The sequence below is a fragment of the Solanum stenotomum genome, chromosome 8 (genome assembly GCF_019186545.1).
Source record: "Solanum stenotomum isolate F172 chromosome 8, ASM1918654v1, whole genome shotgun sequence".
NCBI lineage: Eukaryota > Viridiplantae > Streptophyta > Magnoliopsida > Solanales > Solanaceae > Solanum > Solanum stenotomum.
In genome coordinates this window covers 28,901,702-28,925,362 of record NC_064289.1, presented here as the reverse complement: position 1 = coordinate 28,925,362, position 23,661 = coordinate 28,901,702, and the positions used below count along the sequence as shown (strand labels likewise).

General features: G+C 38.2%; 1 protein-coding gene across 1 annotated transcript; it reads left to right on the top strand.

Moving 5' to 3' along the window:
- The first annotated feature begins 12,661 nt into the window (after window positions 1–12,661).
- LOC125875286 (trihelix transcription factor ASIL2) lies at window positions 12,662–21,875 on the top strand. Its single transcript, XM_049556390.1, has 2 exons — window positions 12,662–13,663; window positions 21,437–21,875. Exons 1-2 carry the CDS (start codon window positions 12,901–12,903, stop codon window positions 21,442–21,444), a joined length of 771 nt encoding a protein of 256 aa, XP_049412347.1. The 5' UTR covers window positions 12,662–12,900; the 3' UTR covers window positions 21,445–21,875.
- Window positions 21,876–23,661: the final 1,786 nt, after the last annotated feature.

The following is a 23,661-nucleotide window of genomic DNA, read 5'->3' as shown; positions in this document are numbered from 1 at the left end:
ATGGCATGCTTCAAGTACACTCAACATCTCAACCTCAGGCACACAGCGACGAATAATCTCATTAGCACAACTACGATACAAATAAGGTTCATCCCAAAAGAATTTCTTCACATCATGCATAAACTTTTTCCTTTGGTGAAAAGACAAATCGGGGGGCACAATATCGCTTGCCAAATAATTAGCAAAGTCTGCGAACCAAGGAATCAAGTCATTAGAAGCAGCCAATACCTGTTCATCTGGAAAAGCATCATTAATTTCAGCCCTATCTCCAAGCTTTACCATAGGCTCTTTCTCTAATCTGGGCAAGTGATCGGCAACTTGATTTTCGGTTCCCTTTCTATCCTTTACCACAAAATCAAACTCTTGCAGCAACAATACCCATCTAATCAATCGTGGTTTTGCATCTTTTTTCACCATCAAATACCTCAAGGCAGAATGGTCACTATGCACGATGACCTTAGTACCAAGCAAGTAGGATCGAAATTTTGCGAATGCAAAAACCACCGCAAGAAATTCTTGTTCGGTCACAGTATAATTCTTCTGAGCCACATTTAGAGCTTTGCTAGCATAGTAAATAGGGTGAAGAATTTTCTCTCTCCTTTGACCCAATACTACACCAAGCGCCACTCCACTCGCATTGCACATTACCTCAAACGGTTGTCCCCAATCCGGTGAAATAATGATAGGTGATGTAACCAACTTTTTCTTCAGCTCTCCAAATGCTCTGAGACAAGCATCATCAAAATAGAACTTACTCTCCTTCTCGAGCAGTTTGCACAAGGAATGTGCAATTTTTGAGAAATCTTTGATGAATCTCCTATAAAAACCTGTATGCCCAAGAAAACTTCTAACACCTTTTATTGAAATGAGTGGCGGAAGCTTTTCTATTATCTCAACTTTTGCTCTATCAACCTCAATACCTTTCTCTGAGATTCGATGTCCCAACACTATACCTTTTTTAACAATGAAGTGACACTTCTCCCAATTAAGCACCAGATTGCAGTCTTTATACCTTTTAAGCACCTCGGCCAGATGATCTAGACAATGATCAAAAGACTCACCTACAACTAAAAAATCATCCATGAACACTTCAATAGTATCCTCCACCATATCAGAAAATATCGACATCATACAGCGCTGGAAGGTTGCTAGAGCATTGCATAACCCAAATGGCATCCGTTTGAAAGCAAAAGTCCCATATGGGCAAGTGAAGGTGGTCTTCTCTTGGTCTTCTGGAGCTATAGAGATTTGATTGTAGCCCGAATAACCATCAAGAAAATAATACCAACCCTTTCCTGCAAGTCTATCCAACATCTGGTCCATGAATGGCATAGAAAAGTGGTTTTTTTTTGTCCACGCATTCAACTTCCGGTAATCCATGCAAACTTTCCATCCAGTAACAGGCCTTATTGGAACAAGCTCATTTTTTTCATTTGGAACCACAGTCATACCACCTTTTTTAGGCACACACTGCACAGGACATACCCAATTACTATCTGAAATGGGATAAATAACTCCCGCATCCAGCCACTTGATGATCTCCTTTTTGACTACTTCTTGCATAGGTGGATTTAGTCTTCTCTATTGCTCGATACTGGGCTTATGATCTGGCATGAGTTGGATTTTGTGAGAGCAAATACCGGGAGGAATCCTTATGATATCCGCAATAGTCCACCCAATAGCTCGCTTGAACTTTTTTAACACAGTAACCAAGCATTCTACTTGTCCCGCATTCAAATCTGCCGCAATGATGACTGGCAAAGTATTCTCTTTGCCCAAGTATACGTACCTCAAATGTGGTGGTAGAGCCTTAAACTCCAATTTCGGTGCCTCCATAATAGATGGTCTTGCGGGTGGGGACTCGCGATTCTTCATGTCTAATTCATACTTCTTTGGTTTGGGCAGGTAGTCACACCTATCGAGTGCGGCTACCAACTCATTATACTCTTCAATGCCATCACTATCGAAGTTCATAATAACTACTGCTAGTGTCTCAACACCTAGTCGCTCTTCAATTTGCACTTCTGTCCCAGACTCCACTCTGTAAGCTATGGCTTACTGTTTGGAGCTCACCACTCTACTTCATGGACCTACAAATATTAAAAGTTGTTTCTTCATTATTCAGTCTGAATTCCATCTATCCCTTTTCCATGTCAACCAACGCACGCCCTGTGGCAAGAAATGGTCTCCTAAGAATGATGGGAACCTCAAAATCAACCTCACAGTCAAGAATCACAAAATCTGCCGAAAAAATGAAAGACTCCACTTTCACTAGCACATCATGGAGTAAACTAATAGGCCTTTTCACAGTTCGATCAGCCATTAGTAACCGCATTGCAGTGGGCTTTGGGTCCCCCAAACCCAAGTTCTTGTAATTAGACAAAGGCATGAGGTTGATGCTAGCACCAAGATCACACAATGCCTTAGCAAAGTGTAATAACCCTATAGTACATGGGATCGTGAAAGCACCAGGGTCTTCCTTCTTCTGCACCAGAGATCTTGTAGCAATAGCACTACAATGCTGCAATCTATCATCATCTTCAAAACTCACAGACCTTTTCTTTGTCACCATATCTTTCATGAATTTTGCATATCCAGGCATTTGCTCCAAGGCTTCTATCAAAGGGACATTGATAGAAAGCTGCTTCAACATAGTGATAAATCTGCGATATTTCCCATCTTCAGTCTTCTTCACTAACCTTTGAGGAAAAGGTGGTGGAGGTCTAGGTATGGGAACCACTTTCTGAGGTACCTCCACTTCTTGTTCTGTCACAACCTCTGACTCCTCTCTAACTTTCACCACATCATCTTCTTTTCTAATCTCAACTTCTACCATAGACGGCATAGGTGGATCTACGGTTTGCTTGCCTCCTCGAGTGGTAATTGCCATACAATGCCCATCATTCTTCGGATTCTGGATGGTGTTGCTAGGAAGAGTGCCAGGTTGACGTGGGTTCACTGTAGTAGACAACTGCGTCATCTGCTGCTCTAGATGCTTTATTGACACTGCATGGGCATCAACCTTTTGACCAATACCAGATAAGTCGTTTCTCATCTCCTTCACATTCTCATCAGTGGCATCAAACCTTCTCATCATCTTCTGCAGCATATCTTCAATACGCGTCATATTACCTCCAACTTCCCTAGCACCAGATTCCCGATTTTGAGGGGGAACATAGGGTCCAACCCGATCGTTTCTGTTGCCATAGTTGTTCCTGTTGTAGTTGTTGTCGCGATTGAAGTTCCCATCTCGGACATAGTGACCCTCTCGGTTGTAATTTCCATAGTTCCGACCTTGGTTCCCTTGACCTTGGCGCCAATTTTCCGTGTTGGATCCTTGGGCGTTTGGTCGGAAACCCCCCGTCTGATCGTTCACCGCATAAGTGTCCTCTTCATAGTAACACTCCTCAACTGGTGGTGGAGTTCTAGTTAAGTAGTTTACAGCATTTACCTTTTCTGCTCCTCCACTCACATGCTTCAATACCAACCCCAACTCTGTCCTCATCTGAGCCATCTCCTCACGAATATCATCTGCAGAGTTAACAGTTGCATTATGAACGGCAAATGTGTTTCTCCCAGTATCTGACCTCCTAGTGCTCCACGCTTTATTGTTGCGAGAGATCCTCTCCAATTTTTCAGCAATCTGTGCATATGTACAATCACCATATGAACCTCCAGCAATAGTGTCAAGTACTGCTTTATTGTTATCATCCTGTCCTCGATAGAAATATTCCTTCAGTGACTCATCATCAATACGGTGGTTTGGGACACTTCTTACGAAAGCAGTGAATCTGTCCCACGAGCTACTCACAGACTCTCCAGGTAATGCCACAAAATTGTTGACCCTATCTTTGTGATTGAGCTTCTTAGACACTGGATAGTACTTTGCTTTAAACACCTCTGCTGGTTGGTCCCATGTGAAAATTGAGTTATACGGAAGCTCAGTGAACCATACTGCAGCATCGCCTGTCAGTGACAGAGGGAACACTCGTAATCCAATGACATTCATATCCAAGTCTGGTCTACCTACACAACTTTTGCAAACCACCCTTAGCTTGGCCAAGTGAGCATGTGGATCCTCCGATGGCGATCCTGAAAATAAGCCTCTTGTTGTAAGCATCTGCATCAAACTACTAGTCACCACAAATGTGTGCCCTGGAGGTAGAGGAAGTAGGACAATGGGTCCATCAGAGTCTGCAATGTCGATGTTGCCCCAATAATTGTCATGTTGTTGTAGGCCTGGTGGACCATGCACTCTCACTGCATCTCCCAATTGATTTTCAGCTAGACCCCGGTTTTCCCCACCAACTACTCTTGGCTATTATAACTCAACTGCTTCATCTAGATTTCCTCCGATAGGATTAGCTGGAAGTCCTTGATTGTTCATTCTTCGCAAAGTTCTGTTCAACTCTGGATCGTATGGAGTAAGTGGTTCGCCTTGGCTCCGTGTACTTGGCATACACTAGAGTCAGAACCTAAGAGAGACAAAAACAAAGGGAAAAAGTAAAATTAGGAAATATTTGACTAACATTCAATAATGTAGTTAAAAATAAATCTAAAAGCCAGATTCCCCGGCAGCTGCGCCAAAATTTGATACGCTCAAATTACACCTCCCTAAAGAAGTATAAGCGATCGTTATCAAGTAAAGAACCCAACTAGTAGGTTGGGGTCGATCCCACGAGGAAAATGATTTAGACTTTACTTTAACCAACAATTATATTCAATTAGCCAAAGTACTTCCAGAGACAAGAAATAAAAGGGGGGAATTTGTGAAACAAATTGTAAGAATTCAGTAAGTACCCAATAAACAAAAGTCAATTTTGGTTGTTATCAAGATGAGAAAAGTATCTAGGGTAGACGTGTTCCCCACAAGCTCATAACGCAGTAATCCTAGTAATTACAATCCTTGCTCCGGCATCTAGAGAATTTCTGCCCGCACCTTGATCCGGCTACGTGTGTATAATTTACTAACCCTTACCTTTACCTCATATTAGACGTCATAATCGATGTTTGGCTTAGTTATTACTTCGCACTAATCGACACTAGACTATTATATAGTATCACACTAAATCTATGTTAATAATTCTTTTCTTGTTGATTACCTCCTTGATCCGGCAAGTAGCAACAAGGCTAGTTCTAACGCGTGCACTCGTTAAAAATACTTTTAAACGAAAGAATTATCAATGCATGCAAAACACTATTCAAGAATTGCTTATTTACTATTCATACATTGTTAATCGTTCATGGTTCCCACAACCCTAGTTGTGAAGTTTAGTTACCCATAATAGCAAGAACACAATTCATAATATTAGATGAAGAAATCATGAACTTACGTAACGAGAATAATAAACCCAGAATTTCAACTTGAATTGTAAAGCCAAAATCTTCAAAACGAATGTAGAAAATCAATAATTGCTAGGGTTGCAACTTAATCTCCAAAGTCACAAAGTAAAACTAGAATATTAATGTCTAACCCCCAAAAACGAGGTTTACATGCCCTATTTATAGAAAACAAATCCTAAATTAAAAGGGAAACAAATTAAGCAAAGTGTTTTTCAGGCACGCGTCTTCAATCCACGAGACCGACTTACGGACCGTCGATGGATCTACAGTTCGTAAGTCCCTTCCGTCAATCGGGACTTAGAAAATATTTTAGCTTCTTTGAAGCAAACGACGGACCAGCAGTCCGTCAATCCCCTCTGTAGCTCCATACTTAGAATCTTCAAAAATCAGGTACTTGAACCCTCGCAGTATCACTCTATGGTTCAACAGTACGGTTCGTAGATTAATCTACGGACCGTCAATGGGCACCGTGGTTCCACACTTGGTCAGATTTCCCTGATTTGTCCTAAATACCATCCCTGCTGATCTGCGGTCATCACCTACGGACCGTGAATGGACCTACGGTCCATAGATCACCTCCGTGAATGTCATGTTTCTGCACTTCTTTCAACTGTCTCTCTACTTCCGCGTATGAACATCTTTCCTGCAAAACATGATAAAAACACATAAAAACCAATATAAAAAGGCCCTAGACACACACAACTTGTAGGTGAAATGTATTAGAAATACCGTAAACTCACGGTATATCAACTTTTCGGGACAAGGTCAAGGGGGAATTTATGCCTTTTCCCAAATGAAAAGCGGAAGTCTAAACTCATGTCTCATCATAGCAATCTAATACAATAGAATGAACTTAGGCCTAGCCCATACATCATGTTCGAAAAGGGAATACAAGAAAGAAACTAAAAAAACAGTAAACTCCATCCTCGAAGCATGAGGACACATTTTCTCTTGCGTCGCCTCCCAGCGAGAGCTTCCCAGGCTCGAGCTGGAGGACTTTCAGAGTTCTCCTAGTTGAGTGAGATGTGGACTGGCGAGGTAGCCTCGGAGGACCTAGATTCAGATGATAACACTCCCCCTCCCCATGGACCTTGATTTGGGTTTGCCCCGCTTAGGCATGTAACAAACAATATTTATACTTCTTTTTTTTCTTTTCCTTAAGTTTTTGTAAGCACATGGATGGTTGTTTTACTATTTTCATAGCTGTAATTAAATGCTAGGTGATTATAACTCACTGTTCTATTGCTCAGTACTGATTGGATTGCAGAATTTAGCCAATGCACGATTCAGAGTCCATAGGCGAAACAAGGGAAAAATAGGGGAGACAGGGCTGGAATTCTGTCTTGTCGTGTCCCGCTCTAGCGAGAGACTTCTCACTCTGGCGGTCCTGCCCTGGCGGGATGATGCCGCCCCAGCGGCCCTGACGAGTTCAGTTTCCAAGACAACACTTCCTGGGGGTTCCCCCATTTCTAGAGATTTTCATTGACTCCCAGGACCATAATTAAGCATTTAGGATAACCCTCTTAGCTAAGCTAGGAGTTGTCCATCCCGAGGTCAACCCAGCGGTATACACACTAGAACCTTTTCCCACTAATTTAACACAACAAGCATGCACATCCTAAGAATATGTCTATTTATCACACGGTTTATAATTGGTTGCAAAACACGTCAAGGGAACCTTTCATAACAACAAACTCCACTATTATGCAATAATATCCTTTTTTTCTTACATGGTTCCCTACCAATCCCAACTGCCCTGAAACCGTAGTTTCCCTACAGTCACAAGCCGTTCGTTTTCCTTACCCTAGTTATTAATGGTAAGTCCATGCACAACTAAAGTTGCACTCCCTCTCATAAGTATATCATGTCACACGTCAAGAATTTGTTTATGAATCACATCGTAGTTTATCTCTAGACCTTTGCACATAACCAAGTGATGACTCTCTCTCTGACAACAAGTTAACAAAAACCCAAGCAATCATAACCCACATAATTTCAAACATTTAGGCAAGTACATTACACACATCGAAATCTAGACGGGCAACACTGTGCACATAATCACATCATAGCATTCAAGCAAGTACACTTCACACACCAGCAGTTATTCAGACAACACCACGCACATTATCACAATTTCAAGCTACATCACACAGGCAAGTCAAAATCATTAACTTTATTCGCTTCATGGATGACTATTAGTTGATCACCCATGCATTTATACAGCATCTAAGGCCAGATACCAATTGGAACCTTCTCGGTTCTAATTTACGTTGCTTGTGTCCCTTCCGCCGCGACTACGACATCCAGTTCACTTTGTTAAGATACCAATTGAACTCAACCCATACCACAAGCAACAACCTGCACGGAAGGAGAGAAGAAATGGAACCACTTCCTAGAATGCTTCATAGCTTCCTAAAGATTAGATGTGGACGTCAACACACTAATCCGCAGGAGTCTATTCCACATTTGCTCTTGTACTGGGAGACCGGCAACCTGGGCTCTGATACCAATTTGTCACGACCCAACCCACCGGGTCATGCGGGCACCTACTCTAACACCTAAGTAGGAGGACTCTTGATACCCAAACGGTTAAAAACATGTGGAAGATTAAGAAAACTAGACATAAAAAGAAATTCATGAGATTTTTACATAATAAAGAGTTTAAACAATCCAAAGTTAAATTTGTAAAATAAATAACTCCCCAAGGGACCTAGTCTAAATAGGTACAAGAGCTTCTAAGATTACAGGGTATAAAATACAGTAACTAATGACCAGTGATATACCGTGAGTTTACGGTATTTTTAATGCATTTCACTTAAGAGTTGTGTGTGTCTAGGGCCATTTTGTATTGGTTTTTATGTATTTTTCTCATGTTTGCAGGAAATATGTTCAGACGTGGAAACTGAGAGACGCAACTGAAAGATGTGCAGAAAAGGGCATCTACGGAGGTGATCCACGGACCGTAGGTCCATTCACGCTCCGTAAATGGGTGTCATAGATGGGCAGGAGAGGCTTGAAGGAAAATCAGGGAATTCTTGACCAAGTATGGAACCACGGTTGCAATCGACGGACCGTATATTGATCTATAGACCGTACTGTTGATCCGTCAAATGATTCAGAGAGGGGTTCCAGTACCTGATTTTGAAGATTCTAAGTATGGAGCTATGGAGGAAGGTCCACGGACCGTAGATCAATCCACGATCCGTACTGGTGCTCCGTCATTTGGTTCAGAGATTTGAAGATTTTGAAGTTAGAAATTTGCCCAAGTCCTGAGTCACGGAAGGGACCTACGGACCGTAGATCAATCCACGGTCCGTAGGTCAATATCATCGATTGAAACCGTATCCTGAAACATTATTTCCTTATTTTGTTTCCTTTTTAGTTTGGACTTATTTTTCTATATATAGGGCATGTAAACCTCGTTTTCGGGGGTTAGATTTTATTTCTTTTATTCTAGTTTTTGGCATTGGCGATTAACTTTCAACTTTAGCAATTCTTAATTTCCTAAGAAAATTTTGGTGATTTTACTTTGAAATTCAAGTTGAAATTCTGGGATTATTCTACTATACTATGTAAGTTCATGATTTATTCTTTAAACATTATGAATTGTTTTCTTGCTAACATGGGTAACTAAATCCACAACTAGGGTTGTGGGAACCATGAGCGATTAACGAAGTATGAATAGTAACTAAGTAATTCTCGAATAGTGTTTTGCATGCATTGATAATTCTTTCATCTAGAAGTCTTTTTAACAGTGTGCAACATTAGAACTCGCATTGTTGCTACTTGCCGGACCAAGGAGGTAGTTAATAAGAAAAGAATTATCAACATAAATTTAGTGTGATACTATCTAATAGAATTAATGTCGATTGGTGCGAGGGTGAAAAACTAAGCATACATCGATGTGACTTCTAATATGAGGTAATGGTAAGGGTTAGTAAATTATACAAACGTAGCCGGACCAAGGTGCGGGGTGAAATTCTCTAGATGCTGGACCAAGGATTTAGAGATACATAACTTATCGATTTGCATGTAATACACTAGGAAGGGATTGCTATTACTACGATTACGGAGTTATGAGCTTATGGGGAACACATACGCCCTAATTTCCTTCTCAATTTGATAACAACAAAAGTTTGAATCTTGCTTACTAATTACTTTCGTAATTTCCAAAATTTGTTACACAAACCCCCCCCCCTTTTTTACTTATTTGTCTCGGAAATACATTAGTTAAACAAATATAATCGTTATTGAACTTAAGTCTAAACCATATTCCTCGTGGGATCGACCCCAACCTACAAGTTGGGTTCTTTATGTGATAACGATCACTTATGCTTCTGAAATGAGGTGTAATTTAAGCGTAGCACACAGCTCTCACCACAGGGAAGGAAAACTAGAAGTTGTTGGAGATTCTCTTCGTCTTCACCTATGAAACATCACTGACCCTACAACTAGACTATGCCAAATGGCATAGCAAGAGCAGTATTAGTACAAACAACACCTACTGATAGGAATCATCGGTCAACCCGATGTCCACCGCATATTATAAGGAAATCAATCAGCAGGAAACATGCAATAAGAAAGTACGCCTCTCAACATCTATCCTCTTGTCTTTACCATTCCCGTATACTTTAAACGTACTAGTACACTTGACTCTAACCCCCTACTCTATCACCGTGCTCGCTGTGTTCTTGATCATAACTTAACCCTTCTATCTCAGATAGGAGTTCCCAAATACAACCACTAGCAACCCAACCAACCACTCACGACATGCCCTCGCTTCTTCAACATCACAATTCAGCCCTTGACCACATAGTATACTCTATCAAGGCTCGCTAACCATTTCGAATATGAATCCCCTTCCCAATGTAGGACCTAACTACTTTTTGAATCATGAAAGCTACCCCACTTATCATTGTTTAAGAACACAGACAGTCTCTCTAAAAATAGCCGATAGTAACACCTGGATCCTCGGTCTCCACTTACCAGACAACATACAGATTGGGCATGATCATTCACAATTAATTCTAGTAAACGAGATATAAGCAGGTAACCACAACACAATAAAAGCTCATATACCGAGATACATAATCAATCATCATTTTAGGATCAATATACAATTTCCCAATATCAATGACATGTAGATATGAATGTAGTACTCACAAATTGTCCTCTCGTGGAACTACACCCAAACTGTTAGTGTGTCGGAATGTGACAACCGATCCAATATGTGTCGGAACGTGACACCCGGTCCAATATATGTGTGTCGGAACGAGACACTCGGTCCAATACATATGTCAAAACGTGACGCTCGATCCAATATATGTGTCAGAACGTGACACCTGATCCAGTCAGCACAATCACAGCCACAATCACACCCATAATGAAAAGTTCACATAGTCACACAGTCAAGTAACTGGTTCATGGTATGTAATTGTCCATACTTAGTCGTTTCATTAGGTTCGATTCATGTTTCTCTATTCCCATACATGCATGCATACAATGGAGCAATTAACAAGCATATATAACACAAACGAGAAGTCGAACCATCACATACCCCTAGTTCACAGGACAAGGCTTCCCCCCCCCCCACGATACACATCATATTTAACAACTAGGAGTACATGTACAACCGTCCCTTTTTTCGTGCCCAAAGGCCTAAACATGACTTCTACCATCAATTAGCAATATATTATGTAGTGAGCACGAATTTACGACTAATCAAGTAATTAAACCTAGCCTACCTGGGCACCAAGCAACTGCAGAGGGATTGTAGCTCCAATCTTGGATTCCAGACAACGAGACGGTGGATTTTTGCTAGGAATCGGTGAGTTGTCGTCAACCTTGAGCTAGAAATCTATTCATCATTCCTTCCCAAGCCTAGAGCAGCCTTTTGAGGGTTTCTGGGGTGACCCTCGCCTCTTTTTAGCACTTGGAGAAAAAGGAGAAAATAAGACTTCGCGTCATTAAGTTATGCCCTCTGACCATCCCACTCTGGCGCTCCCATCTCTTTGGGGCACCGCCACCGTAGTGGCATCATCCGCTCTGGTGGGACAGTGGGGTCCAGTTACTCACGACGTTTTCCCTTCATAAGTAACGACGGTTCGGATCGTTACAGTTTTGGTTTGTATTGTTATGTTTTTTGGTAGCAATAAGTCATGCACTCACACTTGATTCAACTATAAGATACATAAAACAATTGATGGCGGAATTAATAGTTGAATGAATAAAAGTAAATGGTATATTAGTTGGCGAAGAGAAGACTATTTAAATATCAACATCACATTCTCTTATAAGTTCACTTAATCTTTATATAACATTGAATGACATTTAAAGAATATGATGTTTCTATCAACTTCTTTTTCTATGTTAACCAGTGGAATTTTTTGACCTTCTATAGTGTTTTTACCTTCTATGATAGAGTATAATAAAATCATTATCATAGAAAATTGATTGAAATAGCTAAAAAATGAAGTATAATAAAACTGAACCAAATTGATAATAAACCGAATTTATTTGAGTTTGGTTTGGTTTGGTTTTAGATTTTTGGAAACCAATAGCATTTGGTTTAGTTATGGTTTTATTTGAAAAAACCAAAAAAATAACCGAACCAAACCGAACTGAACCGAATCGATAAATTATATACATATATGTTTTAATATACATACTTAATATATTATTTTTATAAATAATTTTAAAGATCCTATATATGTTTTCATCAAAAAAAATTTATAATTTACTTACTGAAAGAAAAAATGCCCAAGGTGAAAACATTTACCTTATTGATTTTATGTATATGGGTGTCTATGACAATTTTTTGTGGGACTGAAAACGTTACTGTCTCTTCCTTCTAGGCAAAAATAGTGAATTTTAAAGTTTTATTCATAGTAAATTTAGTGATCGAAAGTTTTAGTAATTTTAGTCATTCTAACTATTTTTCGTTTTGAATTGTTGTCACTTTTTTCATTTTTTGAATAATTTTTTTTTTTTTACTTTGGTTTATGGTTAATAACCGAATAACCAAGTCAAATTAAAACCGATAACTATCAAACCAATAAATGTATATTATATTTTGTTTGATTTGATTTGGTTTTAATAATTATAAAACCGATTAAGTTAATTTGGTCATGATTTTGACAAGTAACCAATCCAAACCGACCCATAAACACCCCTAGTCCCACCTATATTACTTTAGTAAGATTTTACTATATTCACAAATGAATAAATTTTGCATATTTAGATTTTAATTTTTAGATATTGAAAATAAGCAATGTCAATTATTCACTGTTCAAATGCAAAAGTGAGGGGTAAATTGGAAGAAAGCATAGACAAAATCGTAGGGATAACCCACTCTGTCCAATCATCCAATAGGCAGCTGCTGACGTCCCCCTCTTCCGGTCAGATGTACGGCCAACTTCCCTTTCCCATTCCTTATCCCATTCCCCCGATGTTTCTCCCCTTCACCTCCGGTCCACCTTAGCACCCTGCCTTCTCTTTTCCGAACTTCAAATACCGATCACGCCTGAATCGGAGTCGGTCGCCGATTTTCTCTGTTGTATGGAGAACCAAACTGCTACTCAGAACACCTCTAGGCCTCACGCTGGAGGACGTGAAGACTGCTGGAGTGAAGGTGCTACTGAAACCCTAATCGAAGCATGGGGCGATCGCTATCTCAGGCTTAATCGCGGCAATCTCCGGCAGAAGGACTGGAAGGAAGTCGCCTACTCCGTTAATTCACGTCAAAATGGAGTTAAGCCTCAGCGCACTGATGTACAATGTAAGAACCGGATCGATACTTTGAAGAAGAAGTACAAGCTTGAGAAAAACAAGTCAACTCCCTCAAAGTGGCCGTTTTATAACCGTCTTGATTATGTCATCGCTACCAATAATGTTTCTGCCTCACCCTGTAATAGAAGACCGCCTGCCTCGATGTCACTTGCCGTTAAGGAAAAAATTAGCCCCGACTCAAACTTTGGCGCATTGAATTATTCAGGCGGTTCATCCAGGTTGAATTCAAGTGGTTCAAATGACAGCTCACACGATGATTTGGCCTTTGGGAGTGGAGAGAGGAAGAATAAGATGGAGTACGTGGGGTTATCCGAGGATACCACCGCATTTAAGGAATTAGCAAGGGCAATGTTGAGGTTTGGGGAGATATATGAAAGGATTGAGAGCTCAAAGCAGCAGCAGATGATGGAGTTGGAGAAGCAGAGGATGGAATTCACCAAGGACCTTGAGGTACAACGGATGAATATGTTCATGGAAACTCAGTTACAGATTGAAAGGTCTAAATGTGCTGCCAAGCATCCCCCTTCGGCAGGTGAAAATTTCAGATATTTACTGCACCTGTTTGCATTTTTCTTGGCTTCAGAAAAATGAATCTATTTCTGTCTGAGAGCTGGGATTTCCTAAGACGCTGAAGAACTAGTAGAAATGATCTGTCTGAATTGAGTACTTGAAGGGGATCTTTTGGTGTAATTCACAAACCACTTTGTTGTATGTTTTTAAAAGCAGTGAACTTTATCTAAAGCATAATATCCTGTTCTTCACACGATCAATTGGATCATACTTGAAGTTATAGCATTGAACCATCCTTAAGAGATCACTGATAATCAGTTACTATGGTTTCCCAAGGTCCATTTTCTGAGTAAAATTGTCAATTAAAGATGTTTTCCATGATAATCAGCTACTATGGTTTCCCAAGGTCCATTTTCTGAGTAAAATTGTCAATTAAAGATGTTTTCCATGAGTGCATAACCGATCATGTTTGCAGTTAATAATGCAAGCTATTGGTTGTTGGCTGTATATATTTACATAATTGTTGTGTTACAAGATCCTTATAGTTCCCTACCCTTCGGGTGGCCCAGTGGTTTGAGCTTGGGACTTCCATGTTGGAGGTCTCAAGTTCGAAACCCCTTGCCAGCGAAAGCAAGGGGTTTGCCTTCTGGGTCGAGCTCGTCGCACCAGGCTTGCCTAGTGTGGGTTACCTCTCCTATGTGGTTTGCGAGCTATTGTATAGGAGCGGGGGTTTTACCCTGTGCGCACCCAAAGGGTAGCGGCTGCGGGTTTCCCTTGTCATCAAAAAAAAAAGATCCTTATAGTTCCCTGCTTTTTTTGTCATACTTCTTTCTTGCTTTATTAGCTAAATTATGAAGTCTTTATAATTACTGCTATGTAAGTGATGTTTATTTCGAACTTTTATTAGCGATTGTGATTGGGTCTTAAACTTTAGAATGCTCCTTGCCACATTGTGTCCTAGCTTTCCATAGTTTTCCCTAATTTTCTAGAACTTTGTGCATTCTCCAGCAGCTATAAGAGTGTATAGTTCATAATTCATATGTTTGGAAGATGCAGATAGAGGAAATGTGAGCTGACTGGTAGGCAAGTTAGAGTTTTAGATTTTTCTTCCTTGATAGCGTAAAACAAATATCTCTTACACCATAGCATGTTGCCTTCATAAATGAGAATTGTCTTTGGGAGTTGAATTCAGAATAAGTAACAATAGAGGATAAAGACGATACTCAAGGATTATTGGGTTATTACAATGAGCATGATAAAAAAATGGATATATAGGAATATGATTTTGAGTAGAACCTTTTCAAACGTCCACTAGTGTGATATGTGTAGGAGACAAATCCACAATTGGTGAAAAATTTGATGCATGGCATGGATCATTCAACCTTTTGGAGTGTTATTAATAAGTTCCCCAAGTGGTGGTGTGGGTAACACTATAGAGATCTCAAACATATTTCGGAATGTGGTCTTTTCTAACTCTTGGGATGCGTGCAACTTTCATTACCCTCTTTCCTCCGACATTGTGCCGGAGATATTTTGATGATTCTCATATCCCTTAACATCTTTCTCTTTTCTGAATCTCATTCTCTTTTCCTAAACCCTCCGTTAATCTCATCTCAACCTCTTTTGAAATCTTCACCCCTTCTCTCTTACCTAGAGACTAGAGTTGTTTACTCATGCCCGTATCTGCTAACTAACTTCCAACTTCTTTTTGCCTACTTGTTTAGTTGAGTACCAATCACTGAGTAACTGGAGCTTAGAATAAGACGATGAGATAGGTGTTTGATACAAGGTTGGTACGATAATATAGGGTGGAATATGGTATTTTTGGCTTGCAGCAAAAGTTTCAAGTTGTTAGAGGCAGCCAAGTGATAACTGGTTTGAAACTGTTGAGAGGTGGAAAAGTTTTATCAACATAATACTTTTGATAAGCATTCTTGACCTTTGTCAATGTATGAAATTGGCTTCTGAGGGGAAACACAAGATATGTAGGAGATGGAGAACGAGAAACACCAATCAATTATATTCCTACCATGTCATTGTTGTAGTTCCCGTGCACACATTAGTGTACGTGGTCGTCAAGTAATACAATGATTGCAATGCAATTGAAAAGGTCAAATCCCACAGGGACTTTTGACAGCCAGTCTTGCGATATAACTATAGAAAAGTTGCATTAGTGGAATGGGGGATCGCACCTTCAGCGAAGAAATAAGGTGACCAGCTGGATGTTTTTGGAATCCCAACAATAGTTTCTATATAAAAAGAATCCGAAAAGCCTGATGTCTTTAAAGGATTGGGGAGACCTTTTTTTTGGGTTAGTGCGCACATGTATAGAACAAGTGTTTTCCACAATACTGTTTTATTACTTCTAGTTTTACGATTTAAAGCATAAAGATTAACAATGATTGAATTGGCTGTTCTGATAACACGGTAAAAGACAGATTCCAGGGTTATGCTGCTTATATGTTCACCCAGTGTCTGCGTCTAGGTTATCCTGCAAATTACTACTGAGCTATTGCTTCACGAGATTGATAATAAGATTATGGGTTTCCCAACCTCTGATCTCCTTTTCGTGTTAGCCTCATACCTATAATGTTAAGTGATGAATGTAGGCTTCCACAAATGCATTTTCATATCCAATATAAGAGGCAAGTAGAGCACAACTAGGTATATTTCTATCCTAGCCGCAAATCCGCTCCCGTAAGAATGCATCTACTCCATTAACCCTTGTTCTATCTTAACTTCTATCTCTCAAGTTCCGGTACAAAATGTATGTTTATTCTACTGGTATTGAAACAGTAAAATAGTAAGCACAAGGTTAAATGAACAACTCATGAGATAGTACTGCAATAATATGTAGATTACAACACAAACGTTCATACTTTGTCCATCACCCTAGAACTAGAGCGTTTAGCCACTCATAATTCTATTACACTTGCGGGAATTCATGTTCAAGGAAAGAAATAATGCTAAATTAAAGAGAAGAAAATTAATCCTAATAGAAGAAGCTATGGTGTGTTTGTTTTGTGCTCCAAATATCCAACTATTGATCCCCCACCCCCCACCCCTCAAAAACTTCCAAGGGTTTCTTACATAGTATGTGGAGAAGACCAAGAAGCCCCACCCAAAAATAGGTGGGAATTTATAGATTTTTTGCCACGTTGCGTAGGCTCGCGCTGCAAGAGCCTTTAACTTTTTCCTCCTCTAGCTGTTGTAAAACTTCAGAGAGCTTGATTTCTGTGAGAGACTCGCCCCAAGCCTCGCGTCACAAGGGTCTGCTTATTTTCCACACTTAGCCATTTTTTTGAGCTTTTCACCTGCGAATGAACATTACACCTCAATTAGTTTTAGAATGCTAGAATGAGTAATAGCTGGGAATATTTCGTGTTTACTCTCTGAACGAGGCATAAATTTGGGTGAAATATGGCCAAAAGACGTATAAATACACCCAACATCAGTCATCCAAAACTTTATTTCTCTTGAAAGGTATATCAGAGTCCTTGCTGTGTAAGGGGCAAGCAATCTATGATCATCATTTGGAGACTGAAAATAATGCTGGATGGCAGATGCACATATTTTGGGAATAAAAAAAGGAGTTTTGTTGCAAAAGTAGCTCAAATCATGGCATGGCCCAGACAATATCAAGATTGTGGAAAATGAATATCTTGAGTAAAACTCAGTTCTTAATTGACATATGCTCTATTAAAGGCAAAATGGAATATCTAAGCAGATGTTGAATTAGTTCTGTTGGTTGTAGAGCTATGATCCCTCCCAGTCACACTGTACTACAACAATGGGTAGATAGAACTAGGAGTGACTATTTCTTGTTTGATTTCCATTGAGGGTTGGGGTGAAAAGAATTAAACTGCAAGGTGGAACTTAAAAAAATATAAATTGTGTTTGGAGTGATGATCCCTTCCATATCTGGATAAAGTTGTTTAGTTTTCCTGCTTATTGCAAGAATGTCTTCTGGACAATTGGAGGTTGATTCAGTGGATTCTTAAAATTGATGAAGATACTAGAAATAGAGCATATATGAGATGAGTAAGGATGTGTGAAATTTACCGGTGTCAAATTATTGGGATCACTGAAGCTTATCGTTGATGATCTAAAATTTGAGGTGCCATTATGGATTGAGTCATAAGCATTGGTGGACAAGATAAGCTGGACTTGGAAATTCATCACCGGAATGTGTTTGCAGCAATGCAGCGGTGCCCTATGAGGTTGGAAAGTGTGAGAAGTATATTGGAGTGCTGCAAGTCAAAAAATGAAGAGGATGGAAGCAAATGTTGAAGACCATTTCTCTTGCAGCTTTTGAACTATAAATAGAGATGCTTTGAAGATTAAAGACATCATATCCCTTTTATAAAAAAAATTGATGCCTATAAAATCTATACTTTTTGGTTTAAGAGTAGTATGATAGAAACTTAGTATTTTTAATTTTGAAATTCTTGTCGATATAATAAAAACAACAATGTTATAATCTCTCTGGTTGTTGTTCGCAATACCTTCTTGGTCCTATTATGAAACTTATCTTACCTTATAAAATAACACTAAAGAAATTTCAAACTTGTATGAAGAAAAAAGTGTATAATGTTGAGTTTCGAAGGTGATATTGGCTAACATAATATATTGACTAAGGTTTCGTAAATAGGAACAATGTCCTTCTAGCATTAACTTTGCCACGAGTTTTGTCAATCAGAACTATGTTATTCGTAAATAACATACACCATGACACCTCACCTTGAATTTTTCGTGTCAATGCATCCATCACCAAGGCTAATAAAAAGGCTAAGGGCTGATTCCTGGTGCAACCCCATCAAAATTGGGAAGTTCTCTAAGTCTCCTCCCAGTGTCCTTACATGAGTATTGACTTATCATATATACCCTTATTTTCCTAGTCTAAGCCACACGTATACTTCTAGCCTCCAATCAACTCCGTAGAACCTCTCTTGGGACTGTATCGTAAGCCTTCTGTAGGTGGATGAATACCATGGGTAAGTCCTTTGCTTCCCTATATTGCTCCACCAGTCTTTTAATGAGATGATGACTGAAATCGTTCAGGCCCTGACATGAATCCAAACAGGTTTTCAAAAATAGCCACTCCCCTCCTCCCCCTAATCTCCACCACCCTCTCCCAAACCTTCATACGGTGGCTTAGCAGCTTGATACTCTTTGGTTGTTGCCATTTTAAATGTCACCCTTGTTCTTGTACAACAAAACCATTATACCTCACCTCCATTCTTCAGGCATCTTTGCGTCTTGAAAGCGACATTAAACAACTCTGTCAAGCACTCCACACCTGCCCTATCTGAGCCCTTCCAAAATTCAACCGGGATCTCGTCTCGCCCGATCACTCTACCCCTATGCCAGGGGCGAACCTACATAGTGTCAAGAGGGTTCATATGAACCCACTTCGTAAAAATGTTTACTGTATATATAGGTATATTTGATTTGTCTTCTGGACAATACATGTATAGATATAATATTGACCCCACTTAAACAAAAGCAAGCCTTTGGTCCAGCGGTAAAGTGGTTTCATTTTTGGAAGGAGATTGTGAGTCGAAACCAGCCAACAGCACAATACGTTTTGTTCTACTCTTTTCCAACACCAACCAACAACAGAATACATTTGTTTTACTCTTTTCCAACGCATATAAGATAATTTAGGAAAGTTTTTCCAATATATTAATCTCTAAAAAGAAAAATAACTACACTATTTAAGTTCTTTCTTTAAAAAAAAAAAACTAAAAATAGTTCTCAATTTTCAAATCCCTCGTTGCTTTTTGGCTGAACCCTTTTTCTTGTGCTTTTCCTCATTATTCTGATTAAAGCATATATTTAAATTATTTATTTAATAAAAAATAAAAATTTTATTAAATAATAATTATATATTAATTGATTTTTAATTAATAAAATTTAGTTTATTGTTTTTTTTAAAAAAATCTCCTTCATATGTTGAACCCACGTAGTAAAAATCCTAGGTCTGTCATTGCCCTATGCATCCTAAGAATAGCACCCTGAAACCTCCTCAACCTTTATACGCGACATGGATTATTACTTGTAAGCAAGTAGTAGAAATTTTTGTGATATTTCTCTCATAGGAAGCAAATTGTATATTTGACACTTCAATTTTATTCTAGTTTGAATATTTATTTGACGCTTCAATTTTGAAGCTTGGCAGATGTGGTTTATCTCGGTGACTCGGTCAGTTTCTTTTTTACCAGAATGTTGGCACTTTCTTAAGTTGCTAAATCCTACTAAATCGAGTTCAACTGAAAATAGTTGTCAAATATAGTGACCATTTTAGTGATTTGTCACTACTTTTCGTTGCTCAACATTTTATTTGGCGAGTCATCATCCTAAATACTACCTCTCTTTGGAAATTGGCCTAAATTTTTCCTATGGCACTATACAGTTTACTTCATTCTCTTTAACTTTTCGCCCTATTAATTATGGCCTTGGTTAATAAAAGCAATTTATGATTACCATATAAACACCTTCTGATAGGTCTTAACTGTGGCATCTCTAGGACATCTTTCGTATCTGCTGGCTCATTAACTTTTCATCTTTAGTTCCTGGGTCTAGCTACTTATCTTGGCTTCATCTGCAACATAAATGCTAGGATTGCAGGGGTTCTCATTTGTAACAAGCAAATACTAGGAGATATCTAAGATAACTGGAGATCAAATAGCAGCTGTACATGGTCTATTAGGAATCGTTTTTGAAGTTAAGTTGTGGTTTACATTCTGGCACTCACTCTATCTTCAAAATCTGGAGCTTACTGTAAAGTTAAAAACATTTGAGAAAAAGGAACTATAACTGTACCTTTTACTTCTTTCTTAGATGCTTGACTATGCCTTCATCACAACGTCGTCAAGATGTTATAGCTAAATCTGAGCATTGGCTTGTCTGAACTAGAGTGGTCTGTATCTTTTCTGGCTAAAGCTTCCCCATCCCCATACCTTACACAGTTTAGGAACTATAATCAAAAGATTGCTGTGATTAGTTGCAAGCAGGATAATTGTAAGGGCAAATTAATAACAAGAAAATCTACAGGGATCTGTTTGTTTGTAGAATCCAATTGCTAGCTTTTGCGTTTTTCTATAGTTTTCACTTTCTTATCATTGGGCCAGAGTGGCAAGTTGTCATTCTTTTCTATGATGTTTGTTTTAATTACTTTTCCTCTTTCTTCCTGTGAATGTGTAAGACTGAGAAAGGAAGAAGCGGTACAGTTACGTTGAAGGTCGTGAGCCGCATTACTTTGTTTCATGGACTTGTATGATGTACTCTTATATTTTATACTCAGGATCTTTAGGATAAGCTAGGGTTCCTTGAAAATATAGTTATTATCCCTGTGGAGCAGAGATTATGATTTTACTTTTCCAGAATTCCTGATACCAAAATGTCATATAGTGTGGAAAAAGATTCATGTTCATTTTTCATCGTTGGGCATATCAATTGTTAGGATTGGAGTGTGAAATTCTAAGAGGCGCAAGATTTATGAACTTCTGACTGGGAAATAGTAATGTAAATGTTTGCACTGCTTCTTTAACATAGGACTGTCTCTCCTTATCCCTCGTTCATGCACAAATGTAGCTGTTTTTCTATTTGCTTTGATTTTTTTATCCCCCTTTGCTTTTAAGATTGGTAAGAAATCTTCCTCTTTACCTAGTGATTGAAAGTCGTCAGATGTGTTTGTATTGTTGAATGATGTCAGATGTTGCTATACACTTGAGCCTTTTGCTTAGTTTCTAGAAAGACGTTCCATTTGCTAACCTTCATGTATGTTTCACAGGAAAATAGTTTTATGCAGCAGTTACATCTACTAGGGCAGGAAATAGCTGCTGACCAAGGGCTAAAGTCACACAAAGGTGCTTGTAAATTTTTCATGTAGTTGACAGAAGAAGCTCAAGAAACTATGATTATGCTTGTATTTGGATCTGCCATGTTTGTGTACATGATATGTTGTTATGCTACAGGTTACTTGTAACTTAAATATTTATTAGGGTGATTTTTTTTTATTTTCACTTGAAATAAGTAGGTGAATATTAGTTGATGTTTCACGACATCTTGATGAGCCCCCTAAACAATGACTGGGTTTCTCAGAGACTTGTTTAAAATAAATCTGCAGTATTGTAGTGAACACAGAATATTGAGGCTGTAGGAAACATCCAACTGCCTTGATACTTGTCTCTGTTGAATGATTAATGTACGTACTTCCATTATTCACAATATTATAATCCTGACTTCTGGGGTATCGTTTGGGGCTGAGCTCAGAAGCTCTGGCAGGTTGGCACATCACTGGATCATTCTAACTAGAAAACATAGGCTGGAGATCCTGGCTCACGCGCATCATGAATAGAGGAATCATCGGTTCTTTGTAGTAGTTGGTAATTGGTACCTGCTTCTCAAAGGTAGCTGAATGCTACTATTACATTGAACATCAAAGTTATCCCTGTCATAGATGTGCATGTGCATGTTGGCTCATGAATCACAGACTAGTCTTACAGTGGAACTGGAAAAAATTATCGTCAATTTATGTTAGCTTGTTACTAGTGATCATTCAATTGCTCATTTGTTATCAAGTGATATTTAAAAGGCATATACAGTATCTTCTCTATGCGGTTACGTCTAACAGGACTGCTAAAGCTCAAAAAAAAAAGAGATCAAACTTGTTTTGTTTAAAGCCCTCCGGACTTCCGAGGTATGTGGTGTACAGCGTAGATTGATATGCTCAAGTTACAGTCAGATGATGTAACGTGATCGTATGCAAATATAGTAATCCAATAGGAGTTGGAGTCAAATTCCAAAGAGAAAATGAGTTTTTACTATTGGAACGAATATCAAATTTATAGTCAACTTCTTTTTCGTAAAACGTGAAGAGTAATTGTACACTAAACAAAAGATTGTGAAGTAAATAAGATTGTAAACGCATAAGATTAAATCACTAAGGTTGTGTCCTCCCAATGAATTGCTTTATTTGTCCATTATCATGTATTTATAGTTATGCACATCATCACTCAATATTTTTCAAGTTTGAACTTTGAACGATCTAGTTACAAATGATGCTTCTGCAACTATATGAGTTATTTAAATAAGTCTGATTAATTATGCCAAGTAAGTCCTATTCTTTGGCCAAATCCTAACCCACTCTTCCGAGTTTGAAGATTAAGATATTATGACATATGTAAATATTTGTAACCACCAATTAGTTAATCAAGAACAAAAAGAAGTTTGATATCTTATAAATTATAATCAAGTAATATGTACTCATATAGCTATCATATTTGAGGATTTAGCTATGAACTCTACAATCTTATTTGAGGATTTAGCTATCATACTAAAAGTAAAATTATAAGAATCTATCTATATATAAAAAGAGAAGAAAACACATGTCAACACCACAAATTTTCAGTATTTTAAATAAATTTTAACTCTAAAATTTTCAGTTTGGATATTTTTTTTAAAAAATTCTCTCCAAAATAATATAATTTTAATTTGATAAATAATTATGTAAAAACTTGTCAAATAAAATTGCCAAAAACAAAAATGGGTAGTTGTATTATTTTAACAATTTGGAGATTTTCTCAAAGAAAAAAAATCTTAGTTAAAAAATACTAACAAATTACAAAACACCTATATCATGTAGTGTTCTCTTTTATTTCTCCCACTTCGTATAGACTTTACTTATATTACTTAATTTGTAGATTTATCAAACCTTTTAATCTTATCATTAAATAATATAATTTCAACTCTTTTTTAGAGATAAGGTGATTTACATCCTTATTGACCTCAACTACATTCTTTTTTAGAGATAAATGATTTGCAACTATTCTTAGTAATCTTCAAATTAAAATTATATCGAAAAATATTTTTTAAAAAATAATTTTATCATAGTATCTTTTGTTTTAATTGATAAGTGAACACCATTTTTTTTATACATTCTTATTTTATGAAATTGTATTTGATCAAATAAAAAATATTTTATTTTGCAAGATTGAACGAGAGAGGAGTGTGCTA

Bases quoted from the DNA above. Each gene is read 5' to 3' on its own strand.
- LOC125875286 (XM_049556390.1), top strand. From the start codon at position 12,901: ATGGAGAACCAAACTGCTACTCAGAACACCTCTAGGCCTCACGCTGGA.